The following is a 23541-nucleotide window of genomic DNA, read 5'->3' as shown; positions in this document are numbered from 1 at the left end:
AACAAACAAACAAACAAACAAAAAAAGTGACACTGTAATACCAGGGATATCTGTAAACCCAAGTAATTTGTTGCAGTAATCTCAGTAATCTGAAGTAAATGACTGCCAACCTGTCAGCTGTGTGGAATTTTCACTTTCCCTTAAGGGAAATCTGTGCAACATGTATCACACAGTGAACATTTGTGATAATGGTCACAATAAGAATCTGGTTTAACAGAAAACAAGAGACTGTTGAGAGCTCAATACTAAAGGAGATTTCAAACATGTTCTCCAAGACTCAGGGAATATGGTAGAAAAGGAGGGGCAGGAGGTGGAGAATGTAAGAGCCACAAGGTGGGAAGGCACTGTACTCCCAACACAAACCCACTATCTGTAGTGATTATGGATATACCCGTAAGACCTGCATTCTTCTCAACCCATACATAAGTTTATTTTGTTTGTTTTGTTTTCTGAGGGAGGGTCTTGCTGAAGTCCAGGTAGACCTGGAATTCACTATGTAGTTTCAGGGTGGCCTTGAACTCATGGTGATACACTTACCGCTGCCTTCCAAGTGCTGGGATTAAAGGCGTGTACCACCATACCCAGCTTCAACCCATAAATATTTTGACAGAGGACAGAGGAGGTCAAAAGGAATGACACAACAAAATACTTTGAAAGGGGAAGGTCCTTAGAGGAATGAGTTTGGGGGAGACGGGACAAAAGAGGATAATGTGATGGGACTACTGAACAAATCACAGTGTGTTCATATAGTAAAGTTCCCAATAAAAGTAAAAAAAAAAATGGACAGGAAATATGATTATTACTATAATATAGTGAGATTATGGGTGTTTTCCTTTTCCATCCATTTTTCTTTATTATTATTATTATTGCTCTAGCCCAGGCTGACTTGGAATTCACTATACAGTCTCAGGTTGGCCTTGAGAATTATTCACAGGGATCCTCCTACTTCTGAGTACTGGGATTATACCACCACAGCCAGCTGTTTTGTTAATAAGATATATTCTCTCCTACAAACAAAAACAAAAGAATTTGGCTTAAGTATGCACATTAAATAGAAGAAATCTTGTTCCTTTGGTTTTTTTGAGGTAGGGTCTCGCTCTAGCCCAGGCTGATCTGGAATTCACTATGTAATCTCAGCCTGGCCTCAAACTAACAGATCCTCCTACCTTCGTCTCCCAAGTACTGGGATTAAAGGCATGTGCCATCACACCTGGCTTGTTACAGTCTTCCTATACTTGGAAGGATCATTTTGTATACTTGGAGACACCAATTTTCAACAGAAAAAGCAGCTGGGCATGATGGCATGTGCTTTCCAGAAGTTACTATAACAGCATAGCCAGATGTAAAATCCAGGTCAGTTTCATCTGCAACATCTGGATTAAAGTGTTGGAGGTACAGTTCTTTCACATTTGCCTCTCTCTGCATAGATCCATGCCCAGACAACATGTCACTGGGTGAAGGAAGCCGGAAATGCTTTTTTCTAAAGCCAGGAAAGCACCAAAGTGAGCCTTCAAAAGATGACTATAGACGTGAAAACTTTCTAATAGCTTCATGGCTTCTTTTTCTGAGCTACTCTGTCTCTTTGGGATCTGCATTTGAATGACATTGGAAGGCTCATGGGATATTTTTTTTTCCTCCAGTTCTAAGCAAAGAGTAAAGAAACTGACAAAATTCCAATTAATATTGGCAGAAATAAGAAAGCTGTTTACTCTGAAGGACAGTATTACTATGTGGTGTCTGTGGTGGGCAGTGGGGAAAAATTGTGCATGATGCCTCCATGTGAAGTGTAGACAGGTTCTTTCCTATGTTCTGTTCCCCATAATACTGAAGAAGAGCAAGATTGTATAGTTTTATTTATTTTTTCATTTGCAAGCAGAAAGAGAGTGAGAGAGAGGGGATGGACATGCCAGGGTCTCCTGCCACTGCAAATGAACTCCAAATGTGTACCACACTGTGTATCTAGCTTTACATGGGTACTGGGGCACTGAATTTGGGCCATCAAGCTTTGCAAGCAAATACCTTCAACCACTGAGCCATCTCCCCAGCCCAAGATTGTATAATTCTTTAAATATTATTTTATTTATTTTATTTTATTATTTTTTTATTAACATTTTCCATGATTATAAAATATATCCCATGGTAATTCCCTCCCTCCCCACCCCCACACTTTCCCATTTGAACTTCCATTCTCCGTCATATTTATTATTTTATTTGAGAAAGAGGTGGGAGGTGGTTGGGGGATGGGAGGAATAGGCATGGTAAAGCCTTCAACCACTGCCAATGAACTCCAGACACATGTGCCACCTTGCGCATCTGGCTTACATGGGACTTTGAGAATTGAACATGGGTCCTTGGGCTTTGCAGGCAGACACCTTAACCACTAACCCATCTCTCCAGCCCAAGACTGTATAATTCATTTTTTTTTTGTTTTTTTGCCCCCCACCCCCCAAGGTAGGGTCTCTTGCTAGCTCAGGCTGACCTGGAATTCACTATTTAGTCTCAGGGTGGCCTTGAACTCATGGCAATCCTCCTACTTCCACCTCTTCAGTTCTGGGATTAAGGGCATGTGCCACCATGCCTAGCCCAAGACTGTATAAACAAACAACAACAACAACAACAAAACTTATTAAATATAGCTTTTCAGCACCAACCAACTATATGTGCAGGGACAAACTTACTTGGTGCCTGTAATTCAACCTTGTAGAGAAAGGATCAGGAGAGTTCATTAGGCAAAACTATCATACTTTGTACTTAAAAGTTATTACAAAAGGGGGTCAATCTTGAAGAAAACATGGTAGATTAGTGGATTTGAGGGAGCTAACTCACCTGGGGTGACTGAGTCCTTCAGTTGTTTGGCTTTTGTTGTCACCTGTTTCAGAACATAAAATAAAATAAGTTATCTTACTTTCCACATGCTTTATAGGTGTAATCTATTTCATGGAGGCGCCATGTGAATGAACAGGTTTCAATGACTCATAAGCTATAGAAGACCCTCCCTCACTCCTTAGTCTAATCTATTGGTGAACCAACAAGGAAACAGGCCTAGAAAGATTAAATGGCTTGCTCCAAAATGCCTACTCAGGAGTAAAAGCCAAAGAACTCAGTTCACTTAAGTTCTATAACAGGTTGTCTCTTAAAATCTAGCTTTACATGGGTACTGGGGAACTGAATTTGGGCCATCAAGCTTTGCAAGCAAAAACCTTCAACCAATGGTTGAACCTGGAACAGATCATTCTCAGCGAACTTACCCAATCACAGAAAAAAAATCGACACATAGTCTCACTCATCTGCAACACCTAACCTGAATTTGTAAAAAAAAAAAAAAAAAAAAAAAAAAAAAAAAAAAAAAAAAAAACAACCTTCAACCACTGAACCATCTCCCCAACCCAAGATTGTATAATTCTTTAAATATTTATTTTATTTGAGAAAGAGGTGGGAGGTGGTTGGGGGGCTAGATTTTGTTTGAAAATAAATATTCAAGGGCTGGAGAGAAGGCTTAGTGGTTAAGGCTCTTGCCTGCGAAGCCCAAGACCAACCATGTTTGACTTTCCAGGTCCCACATAAACCAAGGTAACACAAGTACGCAAGGTTGCACATGTGTACAAGGTGGCACATGCATCTGGAGTTTAAGTGCAGTGGCTGGAGGTCCTGGTGTGCCAATCCTCTCTCTCTCTCTCTTTCTCTCTCTCTCACATACATTTTTGTTTGTTTGTTTGTTTTTTGGTTTTACTAAGTAGGCTCTCGCTCTAGCTCAGGCTGACCTGGAATTCACTATATAGTCTGAGTGGCCTTGAACTCACAGCAATCCTACCTCTGCCTCCTGAGTACTGGGATTCTTTTTACTATGGGTTTTTTTTTTTAAATTTTTATTTATTTATTTATTTGAGAGTGACAGACACAGAGAGAAAGATAGATAGAGGGAGAGAGAATGGGCGCGCCAGGGCTTCCAGCCTCTGCAAACGAACTCCAGATGCGTGCACCCTCTTTTGCATCTGGCTAACGTGGGACCTGGGGAACCGAGCCTCGAACCGGGGTCCTTAGGCTTCTCAGGCAAGCGCTTAACCACTAAGCCATCTCTCCAGCCCTGGGATTCTTTTTAAATAGGTCTTCCCCCACCCCACCCCACCCCACCCCAATGTAGGGTCACTCTAGCATAGGCTGGTCTGGAAGTCAAGTCATTTTATAGCCACAGGCTGGCCTTAAACTCATTGCTATTTGCCAGGCATGGTGGCACATGCCTTTAATCCAAGAAGTTGGGAGGCAGAGGTAGGAGGATCACTGTGAGTTCAAAGCCACCCTGAGACTAGAGTGAATTCTGGGTCAGCCTGGGCTGAAGTGAGACCCTACCTTGAAAAAACAAAACAAAACAAAAAATACATATATATACATACTCATTGCTATTCTCTTACCTCAGTCAAAGTGCTGGGATTAAAGGTATGTGACACCATGCCTAGTTTACGAGTCATTTGTAAAATATTTCTTTATTTGCAAGCGGAGAGTTGAGAAAGAAAGAGAAGGAATGTATGTGTGCCAGAGCCTTCAGCCACTGCAAATGAACTCTAAATGCATATGCCACTTTGGTGCATTAAACCTGGGTCATTTGGCTTTGCAGGAAAGTGCCTTAATCACTGAGTGATCTCTCCAGCCTTGTATGGGTCATTTGTTAAAGTTAGAATTTCTAGAACACCTTTAATCTCAGCAGTTGGGAAGCAGAGGTAGGAGGATTGCTGTGAGTTTGAGGCCAGTCTGAGACTACATAATGAATTCCTGGTCAACATGGGCTAAAGTGAGACCCTACCTTGAAACACCCCTCCCCCAAAAGACAGAGAATTTGTAGAACATGAATATCTTTTTTATTAGAAAATATTAAACTAGTGAATGGTGAAATGATATTTATCCTAATGTTATTTATTTATTTATTTGTAAGACAGGGTCTCACCCCCTAGTCCAGGCTGTCTAGAATTCACTATGTAGCCTCAGGGAGGCCTCGACCTAACACTGATCCACTTACCTCTGCCTCCCAAGTACTGGGATTAAAGGCGTGCTGGCTATCACCATTCCTGGCTTTATGCTAATGTTATAAAACCCTTCATATCCTAGAAAGAAACCTAAAAGTATGTTAGAGTGCATGGAAGAAGTGAGGTAGAGCAGCTAGACCCAAGAACTATGATACTTTCCTATGAGTGGAAGTGAGAGAAATGTTCAGTGGTAATTATGACTTTAAAAAACATGGTACCAGCTGGGCATTGTGCAGGCCTTTAATCTCAGCACTCAAGGGAGGAGGACTGCTGTGAGTTCAAGACCAGCATGAGACTACACAGTGAATTCCATGTTACCCTGGGCTAGAGCAAGACCTTACCTTGAAATAACAAAAACAAACAGACAAGGATATTATACTGTTTATCTCAATCTGTAGCCTTTTTTCATTGAAGTATCTTTATTTTCTTCTTAATTTTTTTTTGTTATTTTTATTTATTTATTTGAGAGATAGATAGAGACAGATAGAGAAAAGAGGCAGAGAGAATGGGCACGCCAGGGCTTTCAGCCACTGTAAACGAACTCCAGACGCATGCGCCCCTCGTGCATCTGGCTAACGTGGGTCCTGCGGAAGTGAACCTCGAACCGCGGTCCTTAGGCTTCACAGGCAAGCGTTTAACTGCTAAACCATCTCTCCAGTCCTCATTTAAGTATCTTTAAAATCTATCTATATATACATTTTCTGTTTAAAACGTGAGTTAAAATTTTCAGTTATATTTTTCTAAAACAGATCAACATAAACTTCAAACTATAGAACATTTTTATTATTCCAGAAAATTCCTTTGTGTCCCCAAGTCAACTATTTTGCCACAGATAATTACTGTGCTTACAGACTGCTCAAGTTCAATCCCTAGGACCCACCTAAGCTGATAATCCGATAATCATGGTAATGCTTGTCTGTAACACAGTCATGTAGGGGAGCAGAGATTGAAAATTGCTACAGTTTGAGAAAAAAAAAAAAATCTAAAACTACAGGATAAATAAGAGATTACAGCTCAAATAAGAATGGATAGAAGAGTGATGCCCCACAGCAGACACTGTTTCCCAGCCAAGCTATATCTGCATGCTGTCAGGATATGGACCTGGAGGAGGTTCTATACCTTGCCCTTGTTAAGTCTCTGTTTGTTTGAATGAGGAGGAAATTAATACTGCCTTGGAAAAGAATGATCTTGTTAAGAGAAAGAAGGAAAGGACAAGGAGAGCATATGACATTCAAGTGAGTGACTAGTTGGCTTGTGACAATGTGTTGCAACAAACCAAAGTGTAATAATTAATTTATGCCTTACAAAACATCTAAAAAAGTGTTCTACATCCTTAGCCATCAGGGAAATGCAAATTAAAACTACCTTGAGATTCCATCTCTCTCCCTTCAGAATGGCTATCATCAAGAAAAAAAAAACACAATAAATGTTGGCAAGGCTGTGGTAAAAGGGGAACTCTTCTGCACTGTTGGTGGGAATGTAATCTGGTATGGCCATTGTGGGAATCATGTGGAGGTTCTTAAGACAGCTAAAAATATATTTACCATATGATTCAGCTATAGCACACCTAAACATATATCATAATAACTCTTCTCACTACCTTAGAGATACTTGCACAACCATGTTTATTGCTCTTCTATTCACAGTGGCTAGGAAATGGAACCAGCCTAGATGTCCATCCATAGAAGAATGGAAAATAAAGATGTGGTATATCTACACAATGGAGTTCTATTCAGCAGTAAAGAAAAATGAAATTATGAAATTTGCAGGGAAATGGAAAGATCTGGAAAGGATTCTATTAAGTGAGGTAACCCAGGCCCAGAAAACCAAACGTTGTTTGTTCTCTCTCTCTCTCTCTCTCTCTCTCTCTCTCTCTCTCTCTTTTTTTTTTATTTAGCACATATTTTATTTACTTTTCCTTTTTGAAATACTGCTGAGCCAACTCCCCAGCCCCTGATGGCTAATTTTTTAAAAATTTTTTATTAGCATTTTCCATGATTATAAAAAAATATCCCATGGAAATTCCCTCACTCCACCCCCCGCACATCCCCTTTGAAATTCCATTTTCCATCATATTACCTACCCACCTCAATCATTGTACTTACATATATATAATATCAACCTATTAAGTACCCTCCTCCCTTCCTTTCTCTTCCCTTTACATCTCCTTTTTAACTTACTGGCCTCTGCTACCAAGTATTTTCCTTCTCACGCAGAAGCCCAATCATCTGTAGCTAGGATCCACATATGAGGGAGAACATGTGGTGCTTGGCTTTCTGGGCCTGGGTTACCTCACTTAGTATAATCCTTTCCAGGTCCATCCATTTTTCTGCAAATTTCATAACTTCATTTTTCTTTACCGCTCAGTAGAACTCCATTGTATAAATGTGCCACATCTTCATTATCCACTCATCAGCTGAGGGACATCTAGGCTGGTTCCATTTCCCAGCTATTATAAATTGAGCAGCAACAAACATGGTTGAGCACGTACTTATAAGGAAATGAGATGAGTCCTTAGGATATAAGCCTAGGAGTGGAGTGCTATAGCTGGGTCATATGGTAGATCAATCTTTAGCTGTTTTAGGAACCTCCACACTAATTTCCACAATGGCTGGACCAGATTGCATTCCCACTAGCAGTGTAGAAGGGTTCCTCTTTTTCCACATTCCCGCCAACATTTATGATCATTTGTTTTCATGATGGTGGCCAATCTGACAGGAGTGAGATGGAATCTCAATGTAGTTTTAATCTGCATTTCCCTGACGACTAGTGACGTAGAACACTTTCTTTAGATGCTTATATGCCATTTGTATTTCTTCCTTTGAAAATGCTCTATTTAGCTCCATAGTCCATTTTTTGATTGGCTTGTTTGATTTCTTACTATTCAACTTTTTAAGTTCTTTGTATATCCTAGAAATCAATCCTCTATCAGATATATAGCTGGCGAAGATTCCATAGGTTGCCTCTTTGCTTTTTTCACTTTGTCCTTTGCAATGCAAAATCTTTGTAATTTCATGAGGTCCCAGTGATTAATCTGTGGTTTTATTGCCTGAACAGTTGGGGTTGTATTCAGAAAGTCTTTGCCAAGACCAATATATTGAAGGGTTTCCCCTACTTTTTCCTCTAGCAGTTTCAGTGTTTTAGGTCTGATGTTAAGGTCTTTAATCCATTTGGACTTGTGCATGGCGAGAGAGAAGAATCTATTTTCATCCTTCTGCAGATATATATCCAGTTTTCAAAACACCATTTGCTGAAGAGGCTATCTCTTCTCCAATGAGTATTTTTGGCATTTTTGTTGAGTATCAGATGGCTATAGCTACTTGGGCTTACATCTGGGTCCTCTATTCTGTTCCACTGATCTACATGTCGGTTTTTGTGCCAGTACCACGCTGTTTTTGTTACTATGGCTCTGTAGTATAGGGTAAAATCAGGTATGGTGATACCACCAGCCTCATTTTTGTTGCTCAGTATTATTTTAGATATTCGAGGTTTTTTTGATTCCAAATGAATTTTTGGATTGTTTTTTCTATTTCCATGAAGAAAGCCTTTGGAATTTTGATAGGGATTGCATTAAATGTGTAGATTGCTTTAGGTAAGATTGCCATTTTCACAATATTGATTCTTCCTATCCAGGAACAAGGGATGTTTTTCCCCTTTCTAGTGTCTTCTGCAATTTCTCGCTTGAGTGTTTTAAAGTTCTCATTGTAGAGATTCTTTACTTCCTTGGTTAGGTTTATTCCAAGGTACTTTATTTATTTATTTATTTTTTGATGCAATTGTGAACGGGAGTGATTCTCTGATTTCATCCTCTGTGTGTTTGTTGTTAGCATATATGAAGGCTACAGATTTCTGTGTATTTATTTTGAATCCTGCTACATTGCTGTAGGTTTTGGTCAGCTCTAACAGTTTGCTAGTAGATTCTTTAGGGTCCTTTATGTATAGAATCATGTCATCTGCAAATAATGATAACTTGATCTCTTCCTTTCCAATTTGTATCCCTTTTATGTGTGTCTCTTGCCTTATTGCTATGGCTAAGACTTCCAAAACTTTATTAAATAAAAGTGGGGACAGTGGACACCCTTGTCTTGTTCCTGATTTTAGTGGAAAAGCTTCCAGTTTTTCCCCATTTAGTAATATGTTGGCTATAGGCTTTTCAGAAACAGCTTTTATTATATTGAGATATGTTCCTTCTATTCCCAGTCTCTGTAGGACGTTTATCATGAAGGGATGTTGTATTCTGTCAAATGCTTTCTCTGCATCCAATGAGATGATCATATGATTTTTGTCCTTCAACTTGTTTATATAATGTATTACATTTATAAATTTGCGTATATTGAACCATCCCTGCATCTCTGGGATAAAGCCTACTTGGTCAGGGTGAATGATCTTTTTGATATACTCTTGTATTCTGTTGGCCAATATTTTGTTCAGAATTTTTACATGTATGTTCATGAGGGAGATTGGTTGTAATTTTCTTTTTCGGTTCTATCTTTGCCCGGTATCAGGGTGATGCTGGCCTCATAGAAGGAGTTTAGTAGAATTCCTTCTTTTTCTATTTCCTGGAAAAGCTTAAGAATCAATGGTGTTAGCTCTTCCTTAAAGATCTGGTAAAATTCAGCAGTGAACCCATCTGGGCCTAAGCTTTTTTTAGTTGGGAGATTATTGATAACTGTTCGGATCTCCATGTTTATTGTAGGTCTTTTTTTTTTTTTTTTTTTTTTGGTTTTTTGAGGTAGTGTCTCACTCTAGCCCAGGCTGATCAGGAATTCACTATGTAGTCTCAGGGTGGCCTTGAACTCTCAGTGATCCTCCTACCTCTGCCTCCCAAGTGCTGGGATTAAAGGCGTGCACCACCATGCCTGGCTATTGTAGGTCTATTTAAGTGATCAATCTCAGTTTGATTTAATTTAGGTACAACATATAAGGAAATCATCCATTTCTTTCAGATTTTCATGCTTTGTGGAATATATGCTTTTATAGTATGTCCCTATGATTTTTTGAATTTCTCTGGAATTGGTTGTTACGTTACCTTTTTCATCTCTCATTTTATTAATTTGTGTCTCTTCTCTCTTTCTTTTGGTCAGATTTGCTAAATCTTGTTTATCCTTTCAAAGAACCAACTCTTTGTTTCATTAATTCTTTGGATTGTCTTTGTTACTATTTCATTAATTTCTGCCCTAATCTTTATTATTTCTTCCCATCTACTGATTTTTGGTTTGCCTTGTTCTTCTTTTTCCAAGGTTTTAATGTGAAGCATTAGGCCGTTTACTTGCGACGTTTCTAATTTCTTAATATAGGCACTCAAGGCTATAAATTTACCTCTTAGGACTGCCTTCATTGTGTCCCAGAGATTTTGATATGTTGTATTCTCATTATCGTTTGTCTGACTGTATAAATTTTTTGATTTCCTTCTTGATTTCTTCAATGACCCATTCATCATTTAATAGTGTATTGTTTAGTTTCCATGATTTTGTGTATGCTCTATAGCCTTTCTTGCTACTGATTTGTAGTTTAATTCCATTGTGGTCAGATAGAATGCAAGGAATTATTTCAATTTTCCTGAATTTGTTAAGATTTGCTTTGTGTCCTAATATATGGTCTATTTTAGAGAATGTTTCATGTGCTGCTGAAAAGAATGTATATTCTGCAGCCTTTGGATGAAATGTCCTGTATATATATATCTGTTTGGTCCATTCCTTCTATGACCTCATTTAGTCCAGATGCCTCTCTGTTTATTTTTTCCCGGGATGACCTGTCAATTGATGAGAGTGGGGTGTTAAAGTCACCCACCACCACTGTGTTTGGTGTTATCTGTGACCTTAGTTCTAATAGTGTTTGTTTGATGAATTTGGTTGTCCCCCATGTTAGGTGCATATATGTTTAGGAATGTAATGTCCTCCTGTTGGAGTGTGCGCTTAATCAATATAAAGTGACCTTCCTTATCTTTCTTGACTAATGTTGGACTAAAGTCTACCTTGTCAGATATTAGGATAGCAACCCCTGCTTGTTTTCTAGGCCCATTTGCTTGAAACACCGTCTTCCAACCTTTCACCCTAAGATAATGTCTATCCTTTGTAGAAAGGTGAGTTTCTTGGAGACAACAATTTGTAGGATCCTGCTTTTTAACCCAGTCTGCAAACCTATGTCTTTTGGTTGGGGCATTGAGGCTGTTGATATTAGTTATTATTGAAAGGTGTGTATTTATGTTTGCCATTTTTTTTTTTTTTTTGGTGGTTCCGGTTCTACCTTTGTTCTCTTGTGTTAACTAGTATTTGAGTATTGCTTGTTTTTTCTAGGTTCCTTATATGTGTGCTTTTCCTTTTCTTCAGCATGGAGGATTCTATCAAGTATTTTCTGTAGAGCTGGTTTTGTCTTCAAATACTCCTTTAACCTGCTTTTGTCATGGAATGTCCTTATTTCTCTGTCTATTTGAATGGATAGCTTTGCAGGATAAAGTAACCTTGGTTGACAGCTGTTATCTTTCAGAACTTAGAATACATCACTCCTAGCTCTTCTGGCTTTTTAAGTTTGTGTTGAATAATCTGCTGTGGTCCTGTTGGGCTTGCCTTTGTAGGTAACTTGATTTTTCTCTCTAAGTGCTTTCAATATTTTTTCTTTGGTTTGTGTGTTTGGGAGTTTGATTATAATATGGCGAGGAGAGGTTCTTCCCAAGTTTTGTCTGGCTGCTGTTCTAAAGGCTTCCTGTATCTGCATTGGCACTTCTTTCCCAATTTGGGGGAAATTTTCTTCTATGATTTTGTTGAAGATGCCTACTATGCCTTTGGAGTGGAATTCTTCTCCTTCTACTATGCCCTGAATTCTTATATTTGATCTTTTCATAGTGTCCCGAATATCTTGAAATTCCCACTCATACTTTTCTATAAGTTTGTCTTTCTCTTTGTTGGACTGTATTAGATCTGCCACCTGGTCTTCTAGCTTAGATATTCTGTCCTCTCCTTCATCCATTCTACTGGTGAGATTTTCTACAGAGTTTTTTATTTCATTAGCTGTGTTCTTCATTGCTAGTAATTCTGACTGGTTTTTCTTTATTATTTCTATTTCCTTATTTATGTCTTGTATTGCCTTCTTTATTTCATTAAATTGGTGTCCTGAGTCTTTTTTGATTCCTTTGATTTCCTCTTTGGTTTCTTTGATTTGTTCTCTGACTTCTTTGAACATATTTACTATCATTCTTTTGAAATCTTTCTCAGGCATTTCCTGTAACTCATTCTCACTGGAGGTCATTTCTGGTGGATTTATATCATCTTGCTTTTTAGTGTTTCTTGTGTTATAATGTATATATTTTTGCATCTTGGATTTAGTTGATGCTCAGGTTGTCTAGCTAGCTGGGTATTCTTAGCTGTATCAATTGATATGATGTTATATATTTTCAGGGTAGGAGCTTAAGGTGTTAGGTGTGGCTCTTAAGACTCTCAGAGTATCTACAAAGTTGCTCCTAGGGGTTGAGTTTCGCTGCTATGGGAGTATTTAAGTAGGTTGAGTGGAATTAAATACAGGTAGATTCTAAAAGTTAACTAAACACTGTACACATTCAATCAAAAACAGCCCCAAGTATGTATGCCACAGTAGTTATTATAGCAACCAGATCCTCTATCAACATAGAAGTTAAGATTTCTGGTCTGTTGAGGGATCCAAGTCAGCTTGTGACCAAGTGAGACCCTTCCCTGGTGCAATCCCAGTTACCTTGGATGATTTTGGTCTCAGTCAAGTTACTGCTTGGTCGTTGGGCTGCTGTTCTGATTTCTGGAGCTGGGCACTGGCTTTTCCTGTGGGGCAAACCGAGCCTGGCCAGTGTGGCCCTGCAGATCAGCACCCCTGCTGCTGGAACTGCTGCTGCTAAAGCTGCCACTGCTGGGTCTGTTGCCACTGCTACTGCTGCCTCTGCTGCTCCTGCTGTACCTGCTACTGCTAGAGCCATTGCTGCTGCTGAAGCTGCTGCTGCTGCCGCTGTTACTAGTGCCGGAGCCGCTGATGTTGCTGCCAGACTCTGCTCCTGCTTGGGCCCTGCTGTCGGCTCAAGTTGGCGTGGCCAGGCTCTGGGACCACTGCTCTGTTCGCTGGAGCTGGGCTCAGGTGGTGGGGGAGGGGAGGGAGTCGCAGCTGCTCTAGTTCTCTCACTGTTCCACGTGTTCTTCTACCTCATGGTCTGTTCCTCCATTGCTCACTGCTGCTCTACCGTCACTTTTCCTGAGTTGCGGAGAGCTCTGGTGTGAGTGGAAACTCCCCACACCTGGCTTTTCCTGTGCTGGAGCCGAGTCTGGTGGCTTTCTGATGTGCTGCTGTCGCTGCCGCCACCGCGGTTGGCAGAGCTGCCGGGGCCACTTTTGCCAGCCTTTGCCGGCTCTGTATGCTGTGGATCTCTTCTACTTCTCCGCTGCCGCTTCAGTTTCCTATACACCTCACTTTGTAGTAAAAGTGTGTATTTTGCTGAGTTTTCTTGTTCTTTTCCCCCCCAGGCTGCTTTGGCGTGGTACCTATGCCACCATCTTAACCGGAAGTCTCCTGTTCTCTCTTATAATTGGATCCTAGCTACAAATGTATAGACTTGTGTGTGATTTGGAAGCAAAAATCAGTAGCAGAGGCCCATAAGCTAGAAAAAGACTATAAGGAAGGGAGAAGATAGAAGGTTTTTTAAGAGGATGGTATTGTATATATGTAAGTAGAAGAACAGATTATAGGGAGGGGAAAGCCTAAGCGAGGTCAGGTCAAGAGAGTGTATAAACGAAAGGTGGTGGCCAGGAAGGTCAATCAACATTCAAGATATTCAGAATAAGACATATGAAAATCTACTTTCTTAAATAATGGCACACCCAGACGACATCGATTGTTACTAGAAAATTTTAAGTGCCAGGGATGGGATACCTTCCAGTGAGTTTTTGGCCAGGGAGGCTCCTGTTACCTCCAAAACATGATAGGTTACTGCCAAGGCCCTTGGTTTCCCATGAAAAAGAGATGGTAAGACCCTATTGCTGAAGACTTCACATGCCTGAGAGGCAAAATCACTGAGAAATCAAGCTGGTACTGAGCAGAAAACTTTCTCCCTGCAGCACAGCCAAATTCAAGCTGGAAAAACCTGTGCTGTATGCAGTCCTATGGGAGACAGAAATCATCAGTGGTGAAAACTTTGGATACTGGAAACCTCAAGTTTGGCCAGACAGGCCAAATGACTGAATGAGTGAAATAGTGGCATGTCTGCTTTGGGGGAAACCAACTGCTCTCTAGTTGGACTGAAGGCCCACACTATGGGAGGGAATTCATGCCTGGTACTGAAAACCTAATCAAAAGCCCATGGCAGGGGAGGTTATGAACCTTACGGGTAAAAAGTCTGCTCTTGTCTGGTTAAATGCACATATTACTCTAATCAAATTGCCCTGAAAGCACTACACTTAATGTTCATACTCATATATTAATGCTAGTCTCACTTCTGGTTAGAGAAACTTTTCTTTTCAGAAGGCAATGACCACTGGGATGACCCAAAAGGCAACAGAGTGCTGAGAAGAAGGGATGGAGGAGTGTCCAGCACTGAAACATCTCACACCCTCCAAGGCTCAGGGTCCATTGCGGAAGAGGTGGTGGAAAGAATGTAAGAGCCAAAGAAAGAGTACCCCTCCTTACATACAACTGTCCAGACAGAATTTGGCCTCAATATCCAAGATCTTGCAGTGCCTAGCAACATCCACACAAGACCCTCATAATAGGAGAAAAAGATGATGACATCAAACTAAAAGTGAGATTAATGGAGAGAGGATGACATATGATGGACAGCAGAGTTATGAAGGGGAAAGTGGGGGAGGGGAGGAATTAAAAACTTAATTCCACTCCAATGTTTGGGTTTCTTCACAGGCTAACAGGCATAAATAAATAGATGATTAGGGAAAGCACAATGCAGGGCTCCACTGCCCAGCTGGACCCACTGTGTTTGGTATAGTGTGTAGCAGGGTGTAATCTGCTGACAAAAACACTTCATCTTCCTTATTGGATGCTTAACTACTGAAGTGTAAGGATCAAATCAAGTAGACAAGAGAGAGTCAAGCCATGGCTATGGCCAGGCCTGCACTTGGGAGGCAAAGGTAGGAGATTCACTGAGAGTTTGAGGCCACCCTAAGACTACATAGTGAATTCCAGGTCAGCCTGAGCTAGAGTGAGATCCTACCTCGAAAAAATAAAAAACAAACAACAACAAAAAAAAAAAGAACACGGCCGGGCGTGGTGGCGCACGCCTTTAATCCCAGCACTTGGGAGGCAGAGGTAGGAGGATTGCTGTGAGTTCGAGGCCATCCTGAGACTCCATAGTGAATTCTAGGTCAGCCTGGGCCAGACTGAGACCCTACCTTGAAAAACAAACAAACAACAACAACAACAACAACAAAAAAAAGAATATGGCCAGACAGAAAGCCTTGCAAGTTTTAAGCAGTTGCACAGCAGCAGAGAAAGCTTGCCCAACAACCCTTTAACATACAACAAGCCATATAACATCTAGTCTTTGAAGGTTTCCATGACAGACCACCACTGACGCCTTACAGCTGGGCTTAAAGGAACTGAAGAAGGCATACAAGTAAGTGAAAACTGAGCCAACTGAGGATTTACTAGACCAGCGAGAGGATGTGAAATCCAAGCATCACTGAGTCACATTGTCATTCTAGAAGGAGCTGAAGATGGCTTAGAAGTAGAGCTGGATGCACGGGGTGATGGAACCTCTGGCCAAAGATGGTTCCTATTTGGATGAAGCAGCATGTACACTTGCTATTCCAGGAGCTCCCACTGACACAAGCAAAGGCGGTCCTGGTGGATAAATTTGGGTTGCTGTTGATTCCTGCTTCATACATTCACCAGTCTAGTACATCATGTAAAATCACACATTCTGGAACTAAGAGATATTCCCAAATATGTCACAACAGATATAGGTTTCTTTCCTTTTGTTGAAAGAAAAGCTAATTACACTGCTTCATTTTTATTTTCCCATTGCTTGGAGGAAGTTTCCTCTGTATTAAGAGTTGATTTTCTCTTGGGAAAGACTAAGTTAAAAGTTTGTATGACATGTTTTATCCATTAACAATAATTTAAACTAAAACCAGAGATGAGAATCTAAGTTCTACGATAGTATAACTCTATAGCCTAATGTGACCTAATAATGAGATAACTGAGACTTAATATTTTGATTCAAAATCATCATCATGCATTGTGGTATTATAGGCGGGTTAAAGTGATCATCCCCCCCCTTTTTTTTGAGAGATTGCCAGGGCCTCAGCCATTGCAATTGAACTCCAGATGCATGGACCACCTAGAGGGCATGTGCAACCTTGCACTTGCCTCACCTTTGTGCATCTGGCTTATGTGGGACCTGGAGAGAGATGGAACATGGGTCTTGAGGCTTCAAAGGCAAGTGCCTTAACTATGTCATCTCTCCAGCCCTTGATCACCTTTTTTTTTTTTTTTTTTTTTTTGTTTGTTTTGTTTGTTTGAGGTAGAGTCTTACTCTAACCTGGGGCTGACCTGGAATTCACTATGTAGTCTCAGGGTAGCCTGGAACTCACAGTGATCCTCCTACCTCTGCCTCCAGAGTGCTGGGATTAAAGGCGTGCACCACCATGCCCGCTTGACCACCTTTTTTGATAGGTTTTTATCATGGGTATAGCAGACAGCTTCAGGTTCGCTCAGATAAACTTCCAGACCAGGCACAGTTATGGAAGAAGGGATTTATTGAAGCTTACATATCCAGGGGCCGTTACAGATCCAGGCAGAAGAAGCTGCTTGCTTTTACAGAACCAAACACACAGAGAGAAGCACAAGCCAAAAAGCCAAAAGGCACACAGCACAGCACACTTCAGGAACTCCAGCTAGGACACTTTGCATATCTTTAGATTGAAATCTCAAACCTACCATACCTTAAGATCTGCCCAGTGAAACAGCCTCCTCCAGTCAGGTGGTTGCAGACGCAAACTACAAAGTAATAAAACACTGAATAGATTGGGGGCCATCTATTCAAACTACCACAATGGGATACTGGAATTGTCACTACTGTATCATGAGTTGATATTTGATTCTATGGTTCTTTTAGTATTACAGCCTGTCTTTTTTTTTTTTTTTTTTTTTGAGGTAAGATTTCATTCTAGTCCAGGCTGAACTGAATTCACCCTGTATTCTAAGGGTTGCCTGGACCTCTACCACTGCCTCCCAAGTGCTGGTATTAAAGGCGGGCGCTACCACGCCTGGCTAGCCTGCCTTAAATAAAATATTTTTAAAAAGCAGTGATAGAGAGAAGACAGATAGGGAGAATGGGCACACTAAGGCCTTCTTCCATTGCAAATGGACTCCAGATGCATGTGCCACTTTGTACATCTGGCTTTACATGGGTACTGGGGAATCAAACCGAGATTGTTAGGCTTTGCAGGCAAGTACCTTAACCACCAATCCATCTCTCCAGCCCCTTATTTCTTAATAATGTATAGGACATTTATTTATTCTCAATAAACATTTTTCAAAAGAAAAAGAAAAAATGATGGAGTGGGATACCCATGTTTTGGTCTAGCCAACACAGGTGCATATACAGCACACTACACACAAGCAAAAAAGATATAGGGACAAAATTAACTAAAAATTTTAAAAAATGAATAGTTACCCTAATAGACAGTTAATTTCTTCCTTTTGTTTTTTCTTTGTATTACATGCTGTACTACTATTGCCACTTACATGTAGGGATGTTTAATTTAGACATAAGCTCTTAGCATGATAGCTGGCAGATAAATTTAAAATTAATTTTCAGTAAATATTACCAATCATATTTGAGGTAAATTATTTGTTTTCTACTCATGAGAAGGGCAGGATTACAGAACACACTGACAGCTGCTGAACACTGTGATTACTCCTGAGAGGCACTGTGAAGTTATACGTGAAGGTAGGGTTTTACTTTAGCTAAGGCGGGCCTTGAACTCATGGCAATCCTTCTACCTCTACCTCCCAAGTGCTGAGATTAAAGGCATGTACCACCATGCCTAGCTCCCATCCATTTGATTTTTTTTGCAAGCAGATAGGGGAGACAGATAGATGGATAGGGAGAGAAAGAGAATGGGTACACCAGGGCCTCCAGCCACTGCAAACAAACTCCAGATGCATGCATGTACCACTTTGTATATCTGGCTTTACACAGGTACTAAAGACTTGAACCTGGGTCCTTCAGCTTTGCAAGCAGGTGCTTTAACTGCTAAGCCATTTCTCCAGCTCTCATTCATAAATTTTTTAACTTCTAAATTTTCCAACTAAAATTCTACTCAAAATCTGATTTCGCCACTACATATGTTTCCCTTCTCTTAACCAAAATCAAAGAAAAATTATCTTTCTTATCATGGCTATTTGTGGAAAATGGGATGTGAAAGGAAGGGGATGATCCCTCTGTGCAATGCAGATATTTACTGTTACCTAAGGAATGGAATGATCCTTCTATGCAATGTACTATGACCTTGCTGCATCTCTTTGTTTCTAAATATCTTTGTGATTACATAGCATAGATTGTTTCTTGCCTCAGTTCCACCTATGTGACCTATGTAACCTTACGACTTCTTGTAATATTCTCCCCCCTCCTTAACAGTATGTTGTTTTGTGGTTTAACTCCCAGCCCTGTTTTTACTATAAACATCATGTGGTTATTTCCAATAAAAGCTGATACTCATCAGGGCTGCATCTTGAGATCCCAAACTCTGAGATGCTGACCTGGTGCACCAGCTTTCTTCCTTTTCTTTCTTTTTACTCACATTCCGTGAGTCCATGGTCTTACTTGTGTGACACCAGACCCCATAACATATTAGGGGCTAGGCCAGGATCCACATTTCAAGACCTTGCTCCCCTATTCTGTGGTGACCGAACCAGGGAAGGTCTCCTAATCTTGGCCTGAGAACCATATCTTCATCCCTGTCTGCATGTTCTGGGTTTTGGGGTTGATAGCAAACCACTGATGGGGAACTTTTGCCCAGGACTGCCAGTCCCCACATTTATTAGGCAAGAAACCCATGGAGGTGCTTTTTCCATTTTTGTTTTCTGGTTTTCTGGTTTTGCACACTTGACTGAGTCCAAGAGGGAAACTGGACACAGCGTTAATTCCCCTGGAGATTTCAAAGGGAGGTCTGTTTCTGGTTCAGTTTTGGTTTGGCAGCCCTGTGGCAGTGTCAGGAGAGCTAGCATGTTTATTGCTAGCATGTCTGTGCTTGGGGTTGTTCATTTGTTTTGTCCTCATCTTTGAAGATATGGGTCAAAATCATTCTGTTGAAAAATCTCCTTTAAAACTGGTTTAAAAGCACTTTGAAGATATTAAAAAATAATAATCATTTACATTAAAATGAGCTAGGCATATTATCTAGCTACTTGGGAAGTTGATACAGGAAGACCTCCAATTCTAAGTTCCAGTGTGATAGCCTGACTCCACATTTTAAACCATGTGACTTTTAATTTGAACTGTGCCTGATACTCCTTCTTTTGTTTGGGCTTTAAACAAATAAGACTTCGTTTATAGACACCTTCTGGTTTCTTTATTAATCCAAATAGTCCAACAAGTCTCTCCTAAAGCTTTTGTTGCAATTTGATTTATTTCAAGGTTTTTTGGTTTTTGTCTTTAAAAGTTAGATTCAAATAAAGCCTATGGTGAGCTAAAATTTTATGTAAACAAAGCCATACTTTGTTACATGAGCTCATAAATATAATTACTGAGTTTATGTCCTAGGTCAATTTCAACTTACATAGAGGATTATGAAAAATATCAAAATTCTCTCTGAGGTGGTGACTCAATTTGCCAGGTATTGGAAGATTGTAATGTCCTATTACTTAAAATGAGGAGGCAACTGGCCTGAGTTCTAGGCCAGCTTGCCTCAAGATAGAAACAAAATTTGCCTTAATTACTTCTAATAAAAACATTTCCAAATGTGTTAAGAGCAAATATATACTGGGCTGGCCCTAAAAAATGCTTTCTTTAGTATCCCATTGGCAAAGGGAAGAAAATCCATTTTTTTTGCCTTTGAATGGACACCCCTGGAACAAGGCCTCAGTGGGCAACTAGGCTTCCACAGGGAATTAAAAATTCCCCCACCCTCTTTGATGAGGCTCTTCATAGAGACTTTCAGGCCTTTTGCAAGGAACCACCTGAGGCAACTCTCCAACAATATGTGGACAACCTCCTCCTAGCTGCAAAAATGAAGGAGAAATGCCTCTCTGCCACAGAGAACCTTCTGGACAACTTACAACATCTGGGCTAACGTTTACCGGCCAGGAAGGCTCAACTGTGTGTGCGTAAAATAATCTACTTGGGACACAAACTCCTAGGAGGTAAGAGTATGCTGTCAGCCTCCAGGATTCAGGCTATCACTCAAATCCCTACTAAGAGACAGATCTGAGAATTCCTCAGAGCTGTAGGATATTGCAGAATTTGGATTCCAAGGTTTGCTCTATTATCCAAGCCTCTATATGAGGCCACGAGAGGAAGATTTGAATTGGACTGAAAATGAGAAACAACCATTCTAAGAACTAACGTCAGCATCAGCCCCTGCCCTGGAGCTTCCAGATTTAACCAAACCCTTCCGCTTGTACATGGGTAAAAAGAAGGGGACACAACATGCTCCCTCCAGACACAAAATGGCCTGGATATCCTAGGCCTCACAGTGCCTGACACTACCTGCACAAGACCCTTATAAGAGGAGGAAAAGATCATGACATCAAAATTAAGAGAGAGACTGATTGAGATGGGGAGGGGATATGATGGAGTTTCAAAGGGGAAAGTGGGGGGAGAGAGGGTATTACCATGGGGTATTTTTTATAATCATGGAAGTTGTTAAAATTAAAAAAAAGAAGAAGAAGGGGACAGCCAGGGCATCCTAACTGAAAGACTGGGGCTGTGGCATTGTCCAGTGGTCTACTTGTCTAAGAAGCTAGTTGGACCCCTTGTCTCCAGGCTATTGCAACTGCTGGTGCTATTCTGACAGAGGACAATGACAAATTAACTTTGGGCTAGACTTTATCAATTTTGGCTCCACATATGATAGACATACTTATTTTATTTTTGTAAATATTTTATTTTTATTTATTTATTTGAGAGCAACAGACAGAGACAGAAAGAGGCAGAGAGAGAAAGAATGGGCGTGCCAGGGCCTTCAGCCACTGCAAACGAACTCCAGATGTGTGTGTTCCCTTGTGCACCTGGCTAATGTGGGTTCTGGTGAAGCTAGCCTTGAACCGGGCTCCTTAGGCTTCGCAGGCAAGCGCTTAACCGCTAAGCCATTTCTCCAGCCCATAGACACACTTTTAAAGAGTCCCCCCTCCCCAACTGATGGCTCTCCAACTCTCTCATATAACCCACTCTCAGTCCTTGCTCTTAGATCAACCAACAACACAGTTTCGCCAAACTGGCTTTGAATCTAGCCTCCCTGCTGCCAGAAACTGATGAGGCATCAACAACTCTGCACGACTGCCTAGAGATCACCTCCGCCTTCCATGGACTTCGCCAGAACCGGTGGACCTTGATCTGGTGAGGTATTCTGAGGGCAGCAGCTTTGTCATGTATGGAATCAAGAATGCAGGGGTGTCTGTGATGACTTTGGAAGAAATCCCGTGGGCTGAGGCCCTACCTTGGGGTACATCAGCTCAGAAAGCTTAACTGATAGCACTGACCTAGACTCTACTATTGGGAAAAGACAAGACAGTAAATATCTACCTAGATAGCCATTATGCCTTTGCCACAGCACATATACATGGGGCCATCTACTTGGAATGAGGGCTTTTAACAGCAAAAAATAAAGACAATAAAAATTTTTTAAAAATGAAATTTGGATTTATTGGCTGCCATTTGGGTACCTGCTAAAGTAGCCATAATCCATTGTCTGGGTCATCAGAAAAGAGAGACCACAAGTAAGAGGGAACAGACCAGCAGACCTAGCAGCAAAGAGTGCTGCCTCTCAGCATCTGTCAAATTGACTGGTCACCCTCCTGGCACCTACTCTTCCAGAGGGACTAACATACATGTAACAGGACCTACAACTTACCTCTCATCTGATAAAGGAACAGACCACACAAAGATGGTATCAACAGGAGAATGGATGATGGTTGCTGCCCCATGCTCTAGGGCAGAGACTGGCTAAGCAATTAACCCACTTAGGAAACAACAAGCTAGCTGAGCTAATAAGAAAAGAGATTTTCTTCCCAGATATGGACTCAGTCATCAAGGACATCACCACCTGCTGTCAGGCCTGCCAACAGACAAATGCCTCCTCTGGTAAGGTACCAGCAATGGAGGCAGAGAGCAGGGAACAGAGCCAAGTAGATAATGGGAAGTTGATTTCACAGTGGTAAAGCCCGATCAGTATAGATATATTTACTTGTTTATGTTGATACCTTTTCAGGATGGACGGAAGCTTTCCAGGTCTGAGACAGCCCAAATAGTGAATAAGGAATTCTTAGAGAAGATAATCCCCCCCAATGGGTTGTGCCTCAGTACAAGATCAGATAATGGCCCTGCCTTTGTGTCAAATCACTAGGGAATGAACCTAGACTTGGGGATTAATTGGAAATTACATTGTGCCAAAGATCCCCAAAATTAAGGACATGTAGAAAGGATGAATCAGACCTTGAAGGAGGCTTTAGGTAAATTAACCCTAGAGACCAGCAAAGGATGGGTGAGACTCCTTCCCTTCCACCCTGTTAAGGGCCAGGTGTACCCCTTATGTAAAAGGAATTACTCCATTTAAAATTATGTATGGGGAAAAATTGATTAATACTCAATAAAATACTCAATAAAAACATTTTTAAAATTAAAAAAAATTTTGTATGGAACCTCTTCCCCCCATCCTGCCCAGGATGAGTCTAGAACATATATCATATATCATTTACTAATGAAAGGCTTCTTTCTATTCAAGTCTTATAAAATGTCCAGGAGTCCATTGTTCCAGCAATCAAGGCTGTTTTTCAGACACACCCTGTTTTGCCCCCACCTCTTTCAGCTCAGTGACAGAGTTTGGATCAAGAGACACTGTATTGGGATGTTAGAACAAAGGGACCTATGTATGGCTTTAGGTAAAACTTGTTGCTTTTATGCCAATAAGTCAGGAATAATCTGAAATACCCTGGCTTTAGTTAGAGAAAATCTCAAAAAAAAAAAAAAGAAAATTTTAGAGACAAGCCACTAATAATTGGTTTCAGTGAAGGACTCAGGAACCAGATGGATGCCATGACAGGCTTCAGAGTTCTCAGTAGGCCTAAGTTTCTGTTTCCCGACAAGGTCTAAGTTTTTATTTTCTGGTAAAAGTGGGTTTAACAGTTACTGGAAAAAACCACAAACTGCTTATGCCATACATTCTTGTAGTCATAGATAAGTTTAATTCCCCTAGCCCCTGCCCACCAACTTTGCCTGCCAATATCCTAAGCCAATTAGAAGAGTACAAGTGTAGTTACTGTTTAAATCAACCAATAATGTACCCATCCCCTTCTTCTTTGTTCAAATCCCTATAAAAACTCTACCCTCTAAAAACCT

At 40.7% G+C, this 23541-nt stretch overlaps 1 protein-coding gene across 1 annotated transcript in view; it reads right to left on the bottom strand.

Moving 5' to 3' along the window:
• Positions 1–23541, bottom strand: part of Dnajc1 (DnaJ heat shock protein family (Hsp40) member C1) — a 258114-nt gene that overhangs the window by 7117 nt on the left and 227456 nt on the right. Inside the window, exon 13 of the mRNA XM_045134760.1 lies at positions 2827–2869. Within this exon, the coding sequence (XP_044990695.1) occupies positions 2827–2869 (43 nt within the window). The remainder of the gene's footprint in view (positions 1–2826; positions 2870–23541) is intronic.

The sequence above is a fragment of the Jaculus jaculus genome, chromosome 15, assembly GCF_020740685.1.
Source record: "Jaculus jaculus isolate mJacJac1 chromosome 15, mJacJac1.mat.Y.cur, whole genome shotgun sequence".
NCBI lineage: Eukaryota > Metazoa > Chordata > Mammalia > Rodentia > Dipodidae > Jaculus > Jaculus jaculus.
This window is presented reverse-complemented; position numbering and strand designations above follow the sequence as displayed.